The sequence below is a fragment of the Marmota marmota genome, unplaced genomic scaffold (assembly GCF_001458135.2).
Source record: "Marmota marmota marmota unplaced genomic scaffold, marMar, whole genome shotgun sequence".
Classification (NCBI taxonomy): Eukaryota; Metazoa; Chordata; class Mammalia; order Rodentia; family Sciuridae; genus Marmota; species Marmota marmota.
Genome location: NW_025999941.1, coordinates 18,348,360 through 18,367,967, shown reverse-complemented (window position 1 = coordinate 18,367,967; position 19,608 = coordinate 18,348,360). Strand labels below are relative to the sequence as shown.

The 19,608-nt window shown below is 46.5% G+C and overlaps 1 protein-coding gene across 14 annotated transcripts in view; it reads left to right on the top strand.

Moving 5' to 3' along the window:
- Magi1 (membrane associated guanylate kinase, WW and PDZ domain containing 1) overlaps nt 1–19,608 on the top strand; it is a 612,663-nt gene that overhangs the window by 346,743 nt on the left and 246,312 nt on the right. For all 14 annotated transcript variants that reach the window (XM_048801229.1, XM_048801228.1, XM_048801225.1 and 11 more), the window contains exon 2: nt 15,616–15,732. In XM_048801229.1, the coding sequence (XP_048657186.1) occupies nt 15,616–15,732 (117 nt within the window). The remainder of the gene's footprint in view (nt 1–15,615; nt 15,733–19,608) is intronic.

Sequence of the window (19,608 nt, the reverse complement as noted above, 5' to 3'; positions counted from 1 at the left end):
CAAAGTCCTTCTCCGCAGGTAATAGCCACCAGATGGGAGCTGGAGGGAGCCCCTGTCCCTCGACTGTCCTGCTTTTATACCTGAGACTTACTTTGAAAGCTATTTTTTGGCTCAAGCCTGTCGGACGACGTCTTCTCTTTGCAGAACCTTTCTAATTAGGGGAAGAAAAGCGAATGTTAAGCTGGTCTTCTCTCATGGAGAAAAACGGGAACAAGTGTAACTGGATTTCTTTCATAATTTGGTTTTGCTTGAACTTTTAAGATAACCGGTGTGACTTCAGTACGTATAAATAGAGCTCACACGTCAGGGTAGATGTCTAGGTAAGCCAGAATAAAGGCATTTTGCAAGATTTTAGTGTCCTTAGGAAGAATGATTTTTTTTCCCCTTCTCTTATGGGGCTTATGTAGGTCTAGTGGGTTGGTGGAATGTTCTGGAAGCTTTTGTGTTCTCTGGAGGCTTTTACACGGAGGGCATGATGGTACTTTTGACCAGTGGCAGAAGACTGTTGTTTAAGGGGAGCAGAGTGTTCCTGTGAGCACTTGATCTAGAAGTGGCTTGATCTAGAAGTGGATGCACCTGTTAAGTGGTGGCTGAGCAGCCCTTGTGAGGTAGCAGGTTGGCACTGTTAACTTGAGCATAGAATCTGTCACCACAATGATCACCAGGTAGCAGCAGTCACAATGAGTTGTGTTTAATTTGGGGGAGCCTTCTATTCTTTCATTTTCTGTAGTTCATTCTACAAATAAGTCCATGCTTGGTGCAGCTTCAGAATTCATCTCACGCCACTATTTTTTTTTTTTTTTGCACCGGGGATTGAATCTAAGGGCACTTAAGCACTGAGCCACATCCCCAGCCCTTCTTATTTTTTTCATTTTGAGACAGGTCTTGCAGAGTTACTCAGGGCCTCACTAAGTTGCTGAGGCTGGCCTCAAACTTGCGATCCTCCTGCCTCAGCCTCCTGAGCTGCTGGGATTATGGGCATGCACCACCACACCCGGGTTCTCATGCAACTTTCAAAGCATGGTCCCTGTGACTTCAGAGTTGGAGCCCCCCCTTCAGCCCTCAGTGAGCCCCTTTCCCTCCTTACTCTTTGTCACTCATCACAGCCACATGGAAACCTGGGTCCCTCTAGCCCCTGGGCCACCCTCTATGCGAGCAGAGTCTGTTCTTTGGACTACACGGAGGACTGTGTAGTAGGTAACCGATGACTCATCTCTCAAGTTGACGTGAAAAGTGTGGCTGAGCCACCGTGAGACACATCAAAGTACAGGTCACTCGGAGTCCCCTGATCCTTTGAGATAAAATTTCTACCCAGTTCATTTGAGTTTCCTTCCCTAGTCAAGCAGAAACCCAATTTAAATTCCCAGAGCTGTGAGTCGAAGAGAGCGTTAGATTCTTTCACTTCCTCCTCTCCTTGATGTTCTCCACTCCTCCGGCCCCCTCTGCACCTGGTGCCATGTGATGCCTGGTGTTTGAAGTGAAGGGCGCTTCAGTCCTAGACGGTGCTGGATGCTCTATAAACACACGCTTCTGCCTGGACATTCTGACAATCAGGGAATCCAGTGTGACTTCAGGACTGGGAAAGGCTGAGCACCCTGGCTATACATTTCCATAACTGGGGGGACTTTTTAAAAGAACTGATTTTTTTTTTAACTTATTTTAAAAATACTGTTACTGAGCCACACCACCAGCCCTCCCAGAGAGTTTTACTTAGTTCAGGTTTTAAGTGGTATTGCTTTTATTTTATTCATTTAAGTTTTTTGGTACTGGAGATTAAACCCAGGGGTGCTTAACCACTGGGCCACATCCCCAGCCCCCCCTTGTTTTAAGAGACAAGTTCTCACTAAGTTGCTGAGGCTGGTCTTGAACTTGTGATCCTCCTGCCTCAGCCTCCCAAGCTGCTGGGGTTATAGGCTTGAGCCATCACACCCAGCAAGTGGTACTCCTTTAGACAAGCCCCAGGTGAGGTTCAGGCTCTCTCTCACAGGTAACGGCCATCACCACTTACCTGATGGGTAAGCCGACTGGTGCAGGGGTCTTAGAGTGCTGCAGGACCACAGCTCCTCGCTGTTCCTATTAGAGCCAGGTGGGAAGCCTATTGCTCCAAACTCCTTAGGGTGCTCACCCTTACTCTCTGTCACTGTCACCTTGGTGGGCTTATTATAATGCAAAAATTCCCATTTGTGGTTTGGATTCTCCCCCAAGTGTGGGTTGATCCCAAAAGGTATTACATTAAATCACTTTAATTTTAAGGTCAATTTTTCTCTCCCAATTCTGGAAATCCTGTAGTTAAAAAGAAGGTGTCCCCTCGCCCCAGGGCAGGGGTGTTGAAGTGTTTCCGTTGGCTCCTCTGGTGATGTTAGATCTCCTTGGCAGTTTGGTACCCAAAGTATTTAGGACTTACTTTCCTAATAGGAGCATTTAGAAACTGGGTGGATTGGCTCCTCTGACATCATTTCTTGTTTTTTGTTATTTTTAGGGGGTGGTTCTGGGGATTGAACTCAGGGCCTCACGCATGCTAGACAAGCACTCTACCACCAAACCACATCCCCAGCCCATCCCCAGCCCATCTCTGGTGCCAATTTAAAATGATGTTTTAAGGGGCTGAGTTGGTGGCTCAGTGGTAGAGCGCTTGCCTAGCATGTGTGAGGCTCCAAGTTCAATCCTCAGCACCACATATAAACAAATAAGAAATAAAGGCCCATCAACAACTAAAAACAAAAACATCTTTAAAAAAAGTGAAAAATAAATGATGTTTTAAGTTGGGCTGGGTGGCCCATGCCTATAATCCCAGAGGCTCAGGAGGCTGAGGCAGGAGGACCGCAAGTTCAAAGCCAGCCTCAGCAACAGCAAGGTGTTACGCAACTCAGGGAGACCCTGTCTCTAAATAAAATACGAATTAGGGCTGGGGATGGGGCTCAGTGGTTGTGTGCCCCTGGGTTCAATCCTTGGTACCAATAAATAAATAAGTAAATAAATAAATAACAATGCTGGTTTTGACTGGTGTGAATATGTCTGCATATAAGCAATACAGTCCGGGGAGGAGCTGACGGGATTCCACTGCTGCACCCTGAGTTTCTGGCACTTTGTACTGTGGCTCCCAGAAAGTCGTGGACAAGTGAGCCAGCCAGAGTTCTGTGCAGCAGGGCCTGTTGGGAGCATGCACTACGCTTGTTAGCTAGAAGGGCACTCTGTCCCCTTCTCTGAGAGCCACAGCTGAATTAATTTAGGGAGAGGACACCCAAGGGAAAAGCCTTCTTTGGAAGGGAAAGGGGAGACCAGGAGGAGGACGGGAGGGATTTAGAGTGGGAGCGGCCTCCAGGGTGGCTGGATCCCACCTGTTCCATTTATAGATGTGCGACATGGGGCCAGTTTATTAGACATTCCAGAAACATCCATTAGGCACTGGGTACAATACTGCACACTGCGTTGGAACTGACAGAGGCAGATGATGTATTAGCCAGGGTCCTCCAGAGGAACAGAATCCACAGGGTCTGCGGGGGGGGGGGCTGTATTTAAGACGTGTGATGTGTGTGTGAGAGTGTGTGTGTGTGCGCGCACACACACCCACACATGAGGAAAGAGAGAAAAAGATGGCTAGGGATAGAGAGAGAGAGGGGGAGAGGAGGAAGATTTGTTATAAGGAATTGGCTCATGCAACTACGGAGGCTAGCACATCCTGAGAACCGAGGGTGACAGCTGGAGATGAGCCAGGTGTGGTGGCACATGCCTGTCATCCCAGCTCACCTGTCAGAATGCTGCGCCGTGACACTCGGGGAATTCTCCTATTTCAGTTCTAGACTGAAGGCAGGGAAAAGCTGCTTGGCAGCTCAGAGTAGCCCCAGATGGAAGGAACTTCCTTTAATTGAAGGAATGATCAGACTTTTGTTTTGTTTTGTTCACGCCTTCAACTGGTTCCATCAGGCCCACCCATACATACTGGGGTAGGCAATCCACTTTCCTCAGTCTATCCATTACAGTGTTAAAGTCATCCACAAATACCCTTTCAGAAATACCCACAATGACGTTGATCCAACAACTGGGCACTTCATGGCCCAGTGAAGTCGAGACAGGAAGTTAAACCCCACAGATGACTTCCCACGCAGATTTAGGTATCCCATTCATGCCTGCTGACCTTCGCCTACAGTTCTTTGTTTTATTATGCTTTTTCTGACTCATCTAATAAAAAATGAAGCCTAGAAAATAACCATAAAAATGGGTATATTACCCAGGCATGGTGGCACATCTTGTAATCCCAGCAGCTCCAGGGTGGTGAGTGGGGGGCGGCACTGAAGCAGGAGGATCATGAGTTCAAAGCCAGCCTCAGCAAAAGTGAGGCACTAAGCAAGTCAGAGAAACCCTGTCTCTAAATAAAATACAAAATAGGGCTGGGGATGGGGCTCAGTGGCCGATTTCCTGAGTTCAATCCCCAGTACTTAAAAAAAAAAAAAAGAAAAAAGGGTAGATTAGACTTCATGAACATTAACTTATAAAAAAGACACCATGGCCAGGTATATAGGAGCATACCTCTCATCCCAGCAATTTGGGAGGCTGAGGAAGGAGGATTGCAAATTTGAGGGCAACCTCAGCAATTTAGTGAGACACTGTCTCCAAATATAAAAGTAAAAAGGACTGTGGGTGGTGTAGCTCAGTGGTGAAATGCCCCTGAATTCCATCCCCAGTACCAGAATAAGAGAAAACAGAAAGAAAGAAAGAAAGAAAGAAAGAAAGAGGACCAGGCAGCCACAGATTGGGAGAGAATATTTGCAAACTATATTCCTGCAAGGGACTGGTATGCACAGTGTACAAGCCAATATTAAGAGGACAACCTAATAAAATGGGCAAACAATTTGAATAGATGCTTCATAATGAAAAGACACATTCATTAGCACATGACAAGATGTTTAGCATGGTAGTCCTCAGGGGAATGCAAATGAAAATAATGCATAAGCAATATAATACATATATAAAGAAGATGTAAATACATGGGGAACTATCGAAGGAGTCCAGACCCTGCTGCCTGGGCTGGGCTGCAGGGAGGGTCCTCGCTGGAGGCTGAGCCTCCTTCCTACCGTGTGCACACAGGCCTGGAAGCAGCTCCGTCTCTTGGCTTGTGCACCTTTGGCCACACAGTGTTCTTCCAACACAAGTGGGTGTGTGAAAGCAATCTGGAGATTACACATCGGATTTAATTAGTTTGCTGTCTGGAGATATGGCAAGGCTGGCTGGCTTCACTCGTTTGTTTTAGACATTGTCATAGTCGTGAGTCGAGAAAGAGAATTCTCTCCTTGGCGAAGAGGAATCCCGTGAAAGGTGTTTTTGAAACACACGACTTTCAAATCCAATGGTGAGCGGGAGGGAAGGCAGGCTTCATGTTCTTGCAGTCTCCGTGACAATCCGCAACAGCCCTGTCCTGTAGGGTCTGTCTCCCCCACTTAGGGAGGGGGGTAGTGAGAATCAGTGTGGTGCAGAAATTCACCCAGGAGCAAACACAGGAAGCGAATACCAGGTCAGCATGGGAACACAGGACCACCTGGCTCTGCTGTACTCACTGCGGATTGATTTGTTCACTTCTCCTGGTGCTGGGGCTTGGACCAGGGCTTCTTGCCCGCAAGCAAGCTCTCTACCACTGAGCTACACCGCAGCCCTGCTCAGGTCGGTTTTTACTATCTATCTATCTATCTATCTATCTATCTATCTATCTATCTATCTATCTATACCAGGGATTGAACCCAGGGGTGCTTAACCACTGAACCACATCCCTACCCTTTTTAAAATATTTTATTTAGAGACAGGGTCTCGCTGAGTTGCTAGGGCCTCACTAAGAGGCTGAGGCTGGCTTTGAACTTGCAATCCTCCTGCCTCAGCCTCCCAAGCCACTGGGATGACGGGCATGCACCACGGTGCCCGGCTCTTGCAATGTTCTTTAGGAATGGACTCTTGAGTCTCAAAGAAAACATAAGAAAATCCACCGTCTGTGTTGAGAAGGGCTGGGAAGCATCCGCACCCTGATGGCTGTGTTCACCCACCTCTGGGGGAGGGGCTGCCCCACTCTGGTTGTCACAGTGCCTGGGGATACTGCAAAAAACAGGGATGTTGTCCGTCCAGTGTCTCATACGACAGATGCCCAACCAAGAAGTGTTGTTCCAGCCACGGTGCCAGTGGTCCCCGTGTTGGGGGTCACTAGGCGGGAGCCTGCAGTGGCCTTCCGTGCCTGCTTCTCAAAGCTTCTTAGGCAGAGGATGATGAGATTTGGAGAGCAAGGTCCTGATTTTTTTTTTTTTTTTGTCTTTGGATTTCATTGAGGTCTTTGCCTTTCTGGTGACAAAAGCTAAGACTGCAGCCTGATCCAGTTTGTATTATTATGTCCCTTGCTTTTTTACAAGGCAGAAAGTGGCTTCTTGGGCTTGTTTTTCTTCTTCTTTTTTCCTTTCCTTGTGTGTCAAGTTTTCAAAGCTGTAGGCCGTTGGCTTGCCAGGCTGCGCTCTAGTAAAATAAATAAATAAATAAAAATAAAAACAGAGGGCCACTGAGCGCCAATGCTCATCTGCGCCCAGAGAGCCCATCCGAGGGAAACCAGGCTGGCAGATGTGACAGGTCGTCTTATAAATCACCTGTGATGGTCGGGGTTGGCATATGGCCAGTGAGTGTCTTAATTACTGAATGGCTTTTATAGCCCCATTATTTATAATCACTTTCGGATAGCAGCTGGAAGACCACAGTGTGGGGTTAGGAAAATAGGAGCCTGGGAACACGAGGATCGCTTGTGCAGTTTTGAAGACTGGAAATATCTGAAGATGGGCGTCGTTGGAAGGAAGAACTGTCTCCTCTCAATGTTTTTGAAGCAGGGACACTAATTCTCCACTCCCTTTAAAAAACGAGAGCTGTGGGCAGTCCAGAGGGATGAATCTTCATGAGTTTCGATTTTTTTTCTGGGAGGTACTGGGGATGGAACCCAGGGGCATTCGACCACTGAGCCACATCCCCAGCCCTGTTTTGTACGTTATTTAGAGACAGGGTCTCGCTGAGTTGGTTAGGGCTTCACTAAATTGCTGAGGCTGGCTTTGAACTCGCAATCCTCCTGCCTCAGCCTCCTGGGCCTCTGGGATTCCGGGTGTGCACCACTGCACCCAGCATGAGTTAAGAATTTTGAACCTCATGGTTTGCAATGTAAGAAATAACTGGAGAACCCTGCCCTGAGCCATCTTCACCCAATAAATTCTCCTTCCCTCCCTCCCTCTCTCTCTCTCTTTCTTATTTGGGACCTCAGCTACTACTTGCAACCTTCTCTCTTAAAAAAAAAAATGTAGATGGACACAATACCTTTATTTTATTTATTTATTTTTATGTGGTGCTGAGGATCCAACCCAGGGCCTCACACGTGCTAGGTGAGTGCTCTACCACAGAGCCCCAGCCCCAGCCCCACCCAGCCCTCTCTTTGGGTTTTGACTTTGAAACATATGGAGAGAGGGGCTCTGGGCAAACCGCAGACTCCTAAGGATGCTCTGCCCATGAGAAACTGTCTTGCTCTTTTCAAATCCATCCAGTGATGTGAGGATCACTGGGCCCTTGTTCTCAGAGTCCAGTCTAAATTGAAGTGACGGGCTATGCAGTGACACTGCTCATCTGAGATAGGCCGATGTAGGTCAGAGCGCCTGGCACTCGGCCCCCACCAACTGTTGCGTGCATGGTTTCAGACCCTGTTGGAATAGGCTTTGCAACCCACATTATCTCTTCCTGTGTGAGGAATACACTGGGGTGAGGCTGGGAGGTAGGGGGACAGCTGCCTTAATTATGGGGGTGTTCAAGACTGGGGAAGGCTCAGGGGGGTCTCAGTTACATGTGCATAAAACAGATTTCAAAGGTCCCTCTTATCACCAGGAGCCTAGGCCCCTACATTATAAGACTCCCCTTCAGGATGTTCGTTCCTGGGAAGGAACTCTGTTCATATGTGCTGGGGGATGTTCTCTAGAAGTCATGCTGCTCAATGTCACTTTCTCAGTTTCTTCATATGGATGCTGCTGAGAAGGACCTTGGGACAACTTTATAATGGGGCAGTTTAGAAGAGAAGCTGGGTTGGGCGTGGTGCACACCTGTCGTCTAGCACCTCAGGAGGCTGAGGCAGGAGGATCGAAAGTTTGAAGCCAGCCTCAGCCATGTGGCAAGATCCTCTACACCTTAGCGAGACCCTGTCTCAAAACAAGCTTTAAGAAATGAACTGGGGAGGTGGCTCAGTGGGAGAGCACCCCCGGGCTCCATCCTCAGTAACACAAAGACACACGCACATACACACATACACAGATCTTGGAAGAGGCTTTGTTTTCATATTGGGACGTTTTGCACACGTAGATGTTTTCTGGTTTCAAAGTGAGTCGAACTGCTTTAGGAAAATAATAGTGTGATTTTTGAAAACTTTCATTCTCACACTGAAGTTGAAAGAGTAGCATCAGGTGCATCCTCACTAAGATTCACCAGCGGTTCACATCTGGCCATACCCACCCATCCTGGACCTGAGAACAGGATGTAGGGCGCATGGTACTTCATCCTGAAATACCCAAGCATCACCCTCCAAAGATGGTGTTTTCCTACAAGCTGTGATATAGTCGCCATATCTCAACACTCATTAGCATCATCTGACTCAGTCAGCTCCCAACACTGGATCAAATGCAGGGTGCTTAACCACTGAGCCCCATCCCCAGCCCTTTCTATATTTTATTTAGAGACAGAGTCTCGCTCAGTGGCTTAGGGCCTCACTGAGTTGCTGAGGCTGGCTTTGAACTTGTGATCCTCCTGAGCTGCTCGGATTACAGGCGTGCGCTGTGTTGTTTTTTAAATTCAGGATCTAGTGAAGCGAATGTACTGTGCTGTGGTGTTCCTTGCTAAAAGAATAACAATTTACTGAGCGCCTACTATGTGCGAGACAGTGAGTTATCGCACCCAGCCTCACAGCTACCTGTTTAATCAGATAGTATCACTATCTCCTCTGGAGAGATTAGGGGATCGAGGCTCAGAGGGGCTCAGCCACTTGCGGAAGGCCAGCCGGGGAGTATGGAGCCTGGATCTGAGCTAATCAAATCTGTTTGGGGACCCAGTGCTTTACACTACATATTGCTGAGAGAAGCATATTCTGGAGGGACATTTATCATATCAACAAATTCCCACAACACCAGCTATGCTTTTGGAAAATCTTCCCAAAGCAGAAAACTTTAAAAAATCTCTGCAAATGCCAGACCTCGAACACAAAAACAATACGTATTGCTTTCTTAATTTGAACATTGGTCCTGTCCTTCTCACTGTGGACCCCTGGTAGAGTTCTTCCCTGTTAACAACACAGACAGTGCTGTCCCCCATCTGTACTTAGCTAGGTGAAGGACCACCCTCTGGCCCTCAGTTTCTTCTTCTGTAACACAGCACCAGTAGTAGAAGCAAGCCTACTGGGTTGGAGTGAAGAATGGTTAGTACTCTGTTCCATGTATGGAAAATGTCAACTGCCTTCTCTCAAGTCCAGCTGCTCCAGTGAGACTCTGGCACAGTGTCTTCTCAAGAAGTCAGTCTTCCTAATCCCAGAGGCTCAGGAGGCTGAGGCAGGAGGATCATGAGTTCAAAACCAGCCTCAACAACTTAGCAAGGCCCCTGGCAACTCTGTCTCTAAATAAAATATGAAAAATGGCTGGGGATGTTGCTCAGTGGTTAAGCACCCTTGGGTTCAATTTCCAGTAACTCCCTTCCTCCAAAAAAAAAAAAAAAAATTTGTTCTTCCTGATGTCACATCTGTTGAAAACGCACAGCTGCTCACGAGGGTCCACACCAGCTCACGTCAGCTTTATTACTTTACCTTCAGGGGGCCTGTTGTTTTTCCTCCCTCCTTTATCATTTCTCTTTGCCTCTTTCTGAACAGATGTTGATCCACTCTCTGAGTTTCCCTGGGACAAATATACAAAGCACAAAAGCTGTAAATAAGGAAAATGGAGAGATGATGGAATTTCCACCGAAGTGTGCTCTCCTTTCCATGCTTAATGCGTCCCTCTTCTCACTGTGGGATGAGATTTGTTATAAAAAGATTCTCCAGGAGGAAGAGAATAGAGAAGGCAGGCGAGGAAATAATAATACAGCCGATTTCCTGAAGTGCTGGCAAAATGTCTTGTGCGTGGCCATGGGGGGCATTCGATGGGGTTAGTGTTTCCATGAGCTGATACATCAGTCTGTCCCCAACCTCTGCTTCACATTGCAGACCTAGCACGTTGCTTTTTCTTATTTACTTATTTTTTAAGTGCTAGAGCGCAGCCCTTTTTGTTCTCTAGGAGAATGGGTGCGACCTTTGTGTGTCTGATGACTCCACCTGTCTGCAAAACCCGGTGCCCACAGTTGGGTTGTTTTTTAAACCAGGGATTGAACTCTGGGACACCTAACCCCTCAGCCCTTATTATATTTTATTTAGAGACAGGGGCTCACTGAGTTGCTTAGGGCCTCAATGAGTTGCTGAGGGCCTCAATGAGTTGCTGAGGTTGGCTTTGAACTCGAGATCCTCCTGCCTCAGCCTCCTGAGCTGCTGGAATGACAGGTGTACACCATAGCTCCTGGCTTCTCAAATGTTTAAGTCTGTTTGTTGTTCACCATGATGTAGATACACAGCTATGGTTTTAGGATTTGTGTGTATGTGTAAGTATACATTCACAGGTCATAATCAATAAAATGTTAATTGTACCACAAATGAGGTTACAGGTGATTTTACTTTGTTGGACTTTGGTTATTTTTCTCAGCTGGTAATTAATTTATATTTGTTATTGTGATAAAACACACAGAACATAAAATTGATACTTTTAAGTATATAGTTCTTTGGCACAAGTGCATTTACAAGCTGGGTGCGGTGGCACATGCCTGTAATCCCAGCAGCTCAGGAGGCTGAGGCAGGAGAACCTGGTGTTCAAAGCCAGCCTCAGCAAAAGTGAGGTGCTAAGCAACTCAGGGAGACCCTGTCTCTAAATAAAATACAAAAAAAGGGCTGGGGATGGGGCTCAGTGGTTGAGCACCTCTGGGTCAATCCCAGGTACCTCTCCAAAAAGCATGCATTTACATTTATTGTACAGCGATTCCCACCCACTGTTGATCTCCTGAACATTTTCATCCTTCTCCCCACTCTGCACCCACTCCACAGGAGCTCCCCAATAGCTTATGTTGCCTTTCCAGTGAGGGAGAAAAACCTTAGGAAAAATATGTTAGAAAGAAACAAGTAGCAAATATCGTTTTCACACAGAGCTTGCTTCAATTAAGTTTGGATTATAAGTTTTAAAGACTGCTATCAAACAAGCTCATCTGTTTTTCAGTTTCTAATCTTGTGTGTTTTTTTTAAACCCTACCCTATATAAGTCTACGGTGGTGAAGGGACACGTATTCTTTTGCTGTAATGACGGCACTGCAGGACAAACCATTTGTGTCACCCCAATAAATGGACTCCTCCTACCGCTGTAACCACGGCTGGAGAAATTGGGTGCGAAAGCAGAATCACCTGGAAGTGTGATTAGTGTTAATTTCTTTATGCCAGTTTGTCTCGGCAGTGAGAATTGGGGAGGCATTAAAGTGTCAGGTCTGATAGTAATGGACAGCAGCATTCTGCCTTCTGGATGCAGCTGAGAACACAGGAAGCAGATGCTTTTGTCCCCTCAGTCACAAGGGATGAATTAAGAGGACTCCAGGCTGGTGCGGTGGCCCATGCCTGTCATCCCAGCCATTCAGGAGGCTGAGGCAGGAGGATCACGAGTTCCAAGCCAGCCTCAGCAACATAGCGAGGCCCTAAGCAACTCAGTGAGACCCTCTCTCTAAATATAATAGAAAATAGAGCTGGGGATGGGGCTCAGTGGTTAAGCACCCCTGGGTTCAATCCCCGGTACCAAAAAGAAAAGACTCAAAGTGTTCTCTCTGGCAACTGGGTTTCTTCACCAAATGTACAAATTTGCTTTAAAAACAGTGAGGAGAGAAGTGAGGATTGTGAAGATTCCGTGGCAAACTCCGAGTCTCCCTATGTATGATCTCATTTGCTCACTGCCCTTGACAGTTAGGAAAAGGTTTTTAGACCTGTCTCTGGATAATGGGCAATTAATTTGAGATGAGATGCCCCAAAGTACAGGATTCTTAATGGAATGCGAAGGTTGAGGCTCTGCGCGTTCAAATGTCATGGGACGCAGAGTTCATGCTAACTGGCCCCATGGTCAGCCTGCCCTTTTACCCATTAGCAGAGGAGAGGGGTTTGGTGAGATGATCATAAGCCCTCGCTATCTTGGCTACTTGGAACAGAAGCTCAACTGTAACCCAAGAGTGCCTTCCAGTCTGGATATCTGATTCATCCTGCTGCCTACCAGGCATGACCCCTAAGGATGTATTGAATATGTTACATGTGGGGAAAGACACACTGTATCCCGAATCCATTTAACTTTGGGCTGAAGCAGGACCCCTGAGTATCACACACATCTCTTCTACTACTCACGCTCAAACCATAAGTGGCATTGTCTTCTCATGCAAAGAACTGTAAACCTGCCAGGTGTGGTGGCACACGCCTGTCATCCCAGTGGCTCAGGAGGCTGAGGCAGGAGGATCTCGAGTTCAAAGCCAGCCTCAGCAACTGAGCGAGGCCCTGAGCAACTCAGTGAGACCCTGTCTCTAAATAAAATAGAAAATAGAGCTGGGGATGGGGTTCAGTGGTTAAGCACCCCTGGGTTCAATCCCTGGTACCAGAAATACTCCCCAGTTTTTGCTGGTATGTGGAAGCTAAACCACAATATAAGGGGACAGGGTGAGAAGAGAATCTCAGCAGATTGGACAAAAGGAAAGAAAGGAAGGGCCGGGGATAGGGGTAGGAAAGACAGTAGAATACATCGAACAGAATTTTCCTATGCATTCATATGAAATACCTAAGTGAACCCCGACCCTTGCGCCCACCCACAGGAATGGGGTGCTGATTAGAATAAGATAGATTCCCTGCTTGCATAATTCTATCAAAATGGATTCTACTATCATGTATAACCAATAAAAATAAAATAAAAAGTAAATAAATAAATGTTTAAGGAGATGGAAAGGCTAATCACCCTCATTTGATCACCATAATTATCTGTACTTATGTGTCAATGGGAAATAACCCTAAAAATGATGGGAGAAAAAGGACTGTTGTCTCTAAGAGGAATAGAGAACACTAAATTATAGGCCATGGGAATTTTGCTGGGCAACAGAGTTCTTCTACAGGTGCATTATAGTGTTATCATACTCTAATTCTATTTTATGTATTTTTTTAGTTGTTGATGAACCTTTATTTAAATGTGGTGCTGAGAATTGAACCGAGTGCCTCAGACATGCTAGGCAAGTGCTCTACCACTGAGCCCCAGCCCCAGCCCCAGCCCCAGCCCCGGGGTTATTCTTTTAAGCAAATTTCAGAGTGCCGTATCCCGTGAGCTAGAATCACCAGGTGGGACTAGTGAACAGTGGTGAGTGACCAGTTGGTTTTCTTTTCTGAATTTCAGCCTCAGCAAGAGCCTGGAATTTATTAAACACAAACTAAATATGTTTTTTGTTTGCTTTTCGGTACCAGGGATTGAACCCGAGGTGCTTACCCACTGAGCCCCATCCCCAACCCTTTATATTTTTTATTTAGAGAGAGGGTCTCCCTGAGTTGCTTAGGGCCTTGCTGAGTTGCTGAGGCTGGCTTTGGACTTGTGATCCTCCCGCCTCAGCCTCCTCAGCTACTGGGATGACAGGCATGTGCTAGTGCCCAGTACCAGGATAGATTTTATGTTTTAAGCATTTTTCCCCCAAAACAGTACAGTTCATGTGGGTTTATTTTTGTTCTTTTCCTAATCACCTTAGCAGTATTTCACTTGATATTATAATAATTTTCCTTTTTCATTAAGTGCTTTCTTTTTGCCACGACCTATACAAATGTGCCATCCCACTAAGCCTCACAAGTCTTGTGATGCAGCTTGCTATGAGAAAAGTGAGGTTCAGAGGTTAAGTCTTGTGCTTGGGCTCACCAACACACAAACAGTGTAGCCAGGATTCAGTGAGTCCTGTGTTAACTGGGGACTTTCACCTCTCTAATGGTCATTGAGAAAGAAGCATCTAGAACAGGGCCTAGCACGCAGTAGTCCTCCTGCCTGCCATTATGTGTTTTTTGTTTTATTGTGTGTGTGTGTGTGTGTATGGTACTGGGGATTGAACCCAGGCCCTTGTGCATGTGAGGCAAACATTCTGCCAACTGAGCTTTATATCCCCAGCCCATATGTGTATTTTTTGAAGTGGGCGTGGTCACGCAGACCAGTCATCCCAGCAACTTTGGAGGCTGAGGCAGGAGGATTGCAAATTTGAGGCTAGCCTCAGCAATTGAACAAGACCCTCAGCAACTTAGTGAGATTTGTCACAAAATAAAAAAAAAATTTAAAGGATTGGGGATGTATCTCAGTGGTAAAGCACACTTGGGATAAATCCTCAGTACCAACACCCCAAAAAAACTTATTCTGAAATTATTATAGAGTCACAGGGTGTTGTAAAATACCACAAAGCTATTCGGTGTACCCCTTATCAAATATCTCCCATGATAATCTCCAGTGCTCCATAGAATTTATAACCTCATGCTCCTTTGCAGTTACTCTGTCTCAACTCCAGGAACACATGGAACCATTTTTTTTGTTGTTGTTGCAACAAATTAGTTTAATATATTCTGAAAATTTATATGTTCTCCTTCATGTCCAACTTCTTTTGCTTAACATTATATGCTGGGGATTTATCAGTATCATTGTATGTGTTAATAGTTCAGGTATCTTTTCTTTTTTCTTTTTGTACGGGGGGTTGAACTCAGGGACTCTTCATTTAGAGACAGGGTCTCACTGAGTTGCCCACAACCTCATTTTTGCTGAGGCTGGCTTAGAACTGTCAATCCTCCTGCCTCAGCCTCCGGAGCTGCTGGGATGACAGGCATGTGCCACTGCACCGGGCTGTGTTTATTCTTTTAAAAATTCCTTTTTAAAAAAGGGAATCAGACAGTTTGTGGTATTCTACATATTTCCTCCTACTACCAGCACATGAAGATCTAACTTAAGTGGTTATTATACAGATGAGGTGTGCATGGTTCTTTCCAGATTTCTGCCTTCATTTACTTATTTGCTGTTTCAAACCATAGTAAATAATAGTAGAGATGTGAGCCCACTTTCCCAACCTTTCCTTAGGGTAAATTCCTACTAGCTGGATCCCGAGTGGAAGGACATTATGTCGCTTGGGAGTTATTGCCAGATCATCTTCTTGGAGGCTTTTGGCCACTCACTCTCCCTCTGAGCGTGTCTGCATGTAGATGTGGCACAGATTTTAAGCGGAATGCCCCAGACTCAGCTCTTTGATATTTTTGCCTTCATGGAGTTAGTCTGTGCGATGGGCCCCCCAGGTTAGCCTGTCCCCAGCTGTTCTTTCTTTCTGACATTCCTGCCTGTCCCTCCCCTGCAAAGGGAAACCTGTGCACAGGGATGACTGAGAGGGGCAGGCCCTGGCATCCCTGTGGGTGGCTCTGCCCCAGCAGTCCTGGGGGCTCCTTCTCCAGGAAGACTTCTTGTTGACGGCCTCTGTTTTATCCATGTCCTGCAGGAGGGAGGCTCCACAAGGACCTGCGACATTTTCTCAATCAACGGTTCCAGAAAGGGTCCCCGGATCACGAGCTGCAGCAGACCATAAGAGATAACCTCTACCGCCACGCTGTGCCTTGTAAGTCGCCAGGCTTGGCATCTCACCGCGGGAGGGTGGGTGAAAAGTCAGGGGGATGCGTGGCAAGTTCGGCTCCTGAATGACACCGGGAGTTCAAGCAAATCAGCATTGGACAGTGGGACAGCCGGCACAGGGTTATGGTGTGCCTGGACTTGGCCTTGACTCTCACACTTACTAAGTTGCTGTCCTGGGCAAACTGGACCCTTTGGGGGATTTTTTGGTGGTGGTTGTTTTTTTGTTTTTTGGTGCTGGGGATTGAACCCAGAGTGCTTAACCACTGACCCCATCCCCAGCCCTTTTTATATTTAATTTAGAGACAGGGTCTCACTGAGTCCCTTAGGGCCTGCTAACTTGCTGAGGCTGGCTTTGAACTCGTGATCCTCCTGCCTCAGCCTCCTGAGCTGCTGGGATCACAGGCCTGCGCCACCATGCTGGGCATTATCTAGCTTTTGTAAAGTTCCCTTGTCAACTTGGTGGAGAAGACTTGTGAATAATACTAATTTCATTGTCTGTTAGGAGTGTTTTACTCAGCGTTTTTGCTGTTGTGACTAAAGGACGAGGAAAAGTTTATTTGGGGGCTCAGGGTTTCGGAGGCCCCAGTCCATAGACAGCAGACTGCATCCCTCAGGGCTCGAGGGGAGGCAGGACATCATGGAGGAAGAGTGTGGTGGAGGGAAGCAGCTCACATGGTGACCAGGAAGCAGAGAGAGACTCCACTCTCCAGAGACAAAGAGAGACCCCAAAGCCACGCCCCCAATGCCCCCTCCTCCAGCCACACCCACCTGCCTCCAGCCACCACCCAGTTAATCCCATCAGGGATCCATTCACTGGTTGGGTTAAGGCTCTCACCACCCAGTCATGTCTCCTCTGGACCTTCCTGCACAGTCTCACCTGTGAGCTTTTGGGGACATCTCACATATAAACCATAACAAGGAGTAAATGGGAGAGACCTGTGAAGCATTTTGTGAGGAGTTGGCGTGGCCTCCTTTCTGATAGCCCTTGTTGTTATTAAGCCTGAGGCCTGTAGGCTGACTGGCCTAGAGTGGGTCATCAGTGGGTGCCTGATGGTCTCTTGGTGAAGAGGGGACCTTAATGGCTCACCCATCCTCCCTGGGCAGCTTCTCCATTCAGCCAAACTTACAACTTTGTAAATGAGTGTTGTTTTTTTTTTTTTTAAGAAATGGTTTCCACAAATTAAAAAGCTCAAATTCCAGAAACCATTAGCTAAGACCAAATCTGAGAAGGCAAGATTCAGGCAGAAGAGCTCTGAAGGCCAGACTCTTGTATTAAGGGAAGGCAGGCGGGCCACTGTCTGCCTGCCAGATAGATGATTGACAGCCAGTTGTCATGAGGACACTCCACCACGTCCTTATACAGGGGAGTTATAACATGAGTCCTGCACAGCCCAGATTTGGACTGAAGTTAAATAACTGCATGTCTGCCCCGGACTTATGCAGTTATTTAATTTCAGTCAAATTTGAGGAGAGAATGATCCTAGTTTATTGCTTGAAATTTTTCTTTCTTGTATCGTTTAGGTCTTTAAAAGGTTGAAGTATCTGTTCTTAGAGATATCATTTTAACTCTCCCTTGAAAATGGAATAAATTTGTGTTTAAGTTATCCTTTTTATTTATTTTTATTTTATTTTTTTGGGGTACTGGGGATTGAACTCAGGAGTGCTCAATCACTGAGCCACATCCCCAGCCCTTTTTCGTATTTTATTTAGAGACAGGGTCTCACTGAGTTGCTTAGGACCTGCTAGGTTGCTGAGGCTGGCTTTGAACTCACCATCCTCCTACCTCAGCCTCCTGAGCCATATAAATGGTTTTCTTAAAACAGTTTTTGCAAGAGTAATACGCAAGAGTACTAATGTTTGCTGATTGTAAAACAATAAATGGAACTAATTTAAGGCTTTCTGTGCATTTGCAAAGACTTAGTAAGTTAAGACTGGGACCTCAGAGATGAGTTTCCAGAATAGCCACCTGCCCTCCACCTTACTGACTAACAACACTGAGGCTCTCGGGAGAAAGGGATACTTCAGGTAACTCGGCACAAGGCCCTGAGGTGGCCTCTTTGCACAGAGTGGCAGAGCTGTGTCTGACAGAAACATGTGATAACATGTTGATATGAACCCAGGGCCCTCCGTTCTTTAAGTCTTCCAGCCTTGGATTTGAAAAGTGATCCCAATATTATATTCATGACAATTCCATTTATTGGGATTAATGATGATTCCTAATCATAATTACAAGGGTAGTAATTGTCATTCCATTTTCATGGATTAAGCAACCAAGGCACTAAAGTAAATAAGCAAGAAAAAGGCCAGGTGTGGTGGTGGTGGTGTGCACCTGCAATCCCAGGGACTTCGGAGGCTGAGACAAGTCCAAGGCCAGGCTCAGCAATTTAACGAGACCCTGCCTCAAATTATAAATAAATAAATAAATAAATAAACACATAATAAAAAGAACTAGGGATGTGGCTCAGTAGTTAAGTGCCCCTGGGTTCCATCCCCAGTCCGATAAATAAATAAATAAATAAATATCTAAAGAAAGAAAAAAGTTTCTGGGTGACCGGGATTTGAGGTGTCTGGAGTCCAGCATTGGTCTGCCTCTGGCCCACGGCCAAGTTTTACTCTTATAATAACCCTGTGACGGTGGTGACCTTTGGCACCCATTTTACAGGTGAAGCAGTTGTCCCAGGAAAATTCCATGACCAGGAAGTCGCTGGTGTGGGTCTTTTTGGTAGCTTAAGTGATCTTGGGCCGGTCGCCTCGCTGTCCCATGGCTGCTTCAGGTTGAATGCCATTTGCAGCGTTCAGTAATCGCAGACTCATGATTGTTCTCTGTCTAATTTGTCCCCTACTTAGATTCCAATTTAAGAAATGGGGATGCAGCAGATGAGCACACCATTTCTTGATGCATCTGTGGGGTTACCATGGTGACATGTTGGCATGCTTTCCCATTTAGTTTTTATTTTTTTTCCCACTGATTTATTGGACCTGACTTGGAGCTAAACGGCTTGATTTTATTCTTTTTTTTTTTTTTTTTTAGCTTACCACTATGTAGGAATTGGGGGCTCAAATGACCTCAGTCTTTGGAAAAAACAGTGAAAAAACCTCATGTTGGTCTTGGCTTAGGTAAAAGCCCTCAGTGTGGATGTGGTGTGTGTAGGAAACCAGGGAATCTGGCATTTGGAAAGCGGAAATGGTGTTCCCACCACAAGAGAAAACAAGGACCGATTCATTTTATGTTTCCTCCATAAAGTGGGGAGGAGATTCAGCGGAGGTCTGTTTTGGGGCTGGTGTGCCTTTTAGCAGGAGTGGGCCAGGGGGACTGGGGGTTCTGTTCCAGGCGGGGAGTACTCTGGCTACACGTGCTTGTTTTGAGTTTTTGGTGCTTGTGACTAGGAGAGCAGAGCTCAGTCCCAACCTGTTGCCTCACGGAGGAGGAAGCCCTGAATTTGGGGGATGGAGCCTCCTGGTTATGTGGTACCTGTGCTGCGGGAGGCCGGTTCCTGACACCCATACATTCCAGAGCTTTCTGCCTCTGACACCCAGTGATTTTTGGTGTTGGAGAAAAGGAAGACCTCATGAGCAGGTGCTTGTTAGTGGTGGTGAGATTTCTTTTCCTCTAAGCCAGGCACAGTGGTGCACGCCAGTGGCTTGGGAGGCTGAGGCAGGAGGATCTCGAGTTCAAAGCCAGCCTCAGCAACTTATCAAGGCCCTGAGCAACTCAGAGAGACCCTGTCTCTAAATAAAATGCAAAATAGGGCTGGGGAGGGGGCTCAGTGGTTAAGCATTCCTGGGTTGAATCCCCAGTACCAATATATATGGTTTTTTTTCCTGTATATTTTAGAGGACTTATGGGCCCCTAGACAGGAAG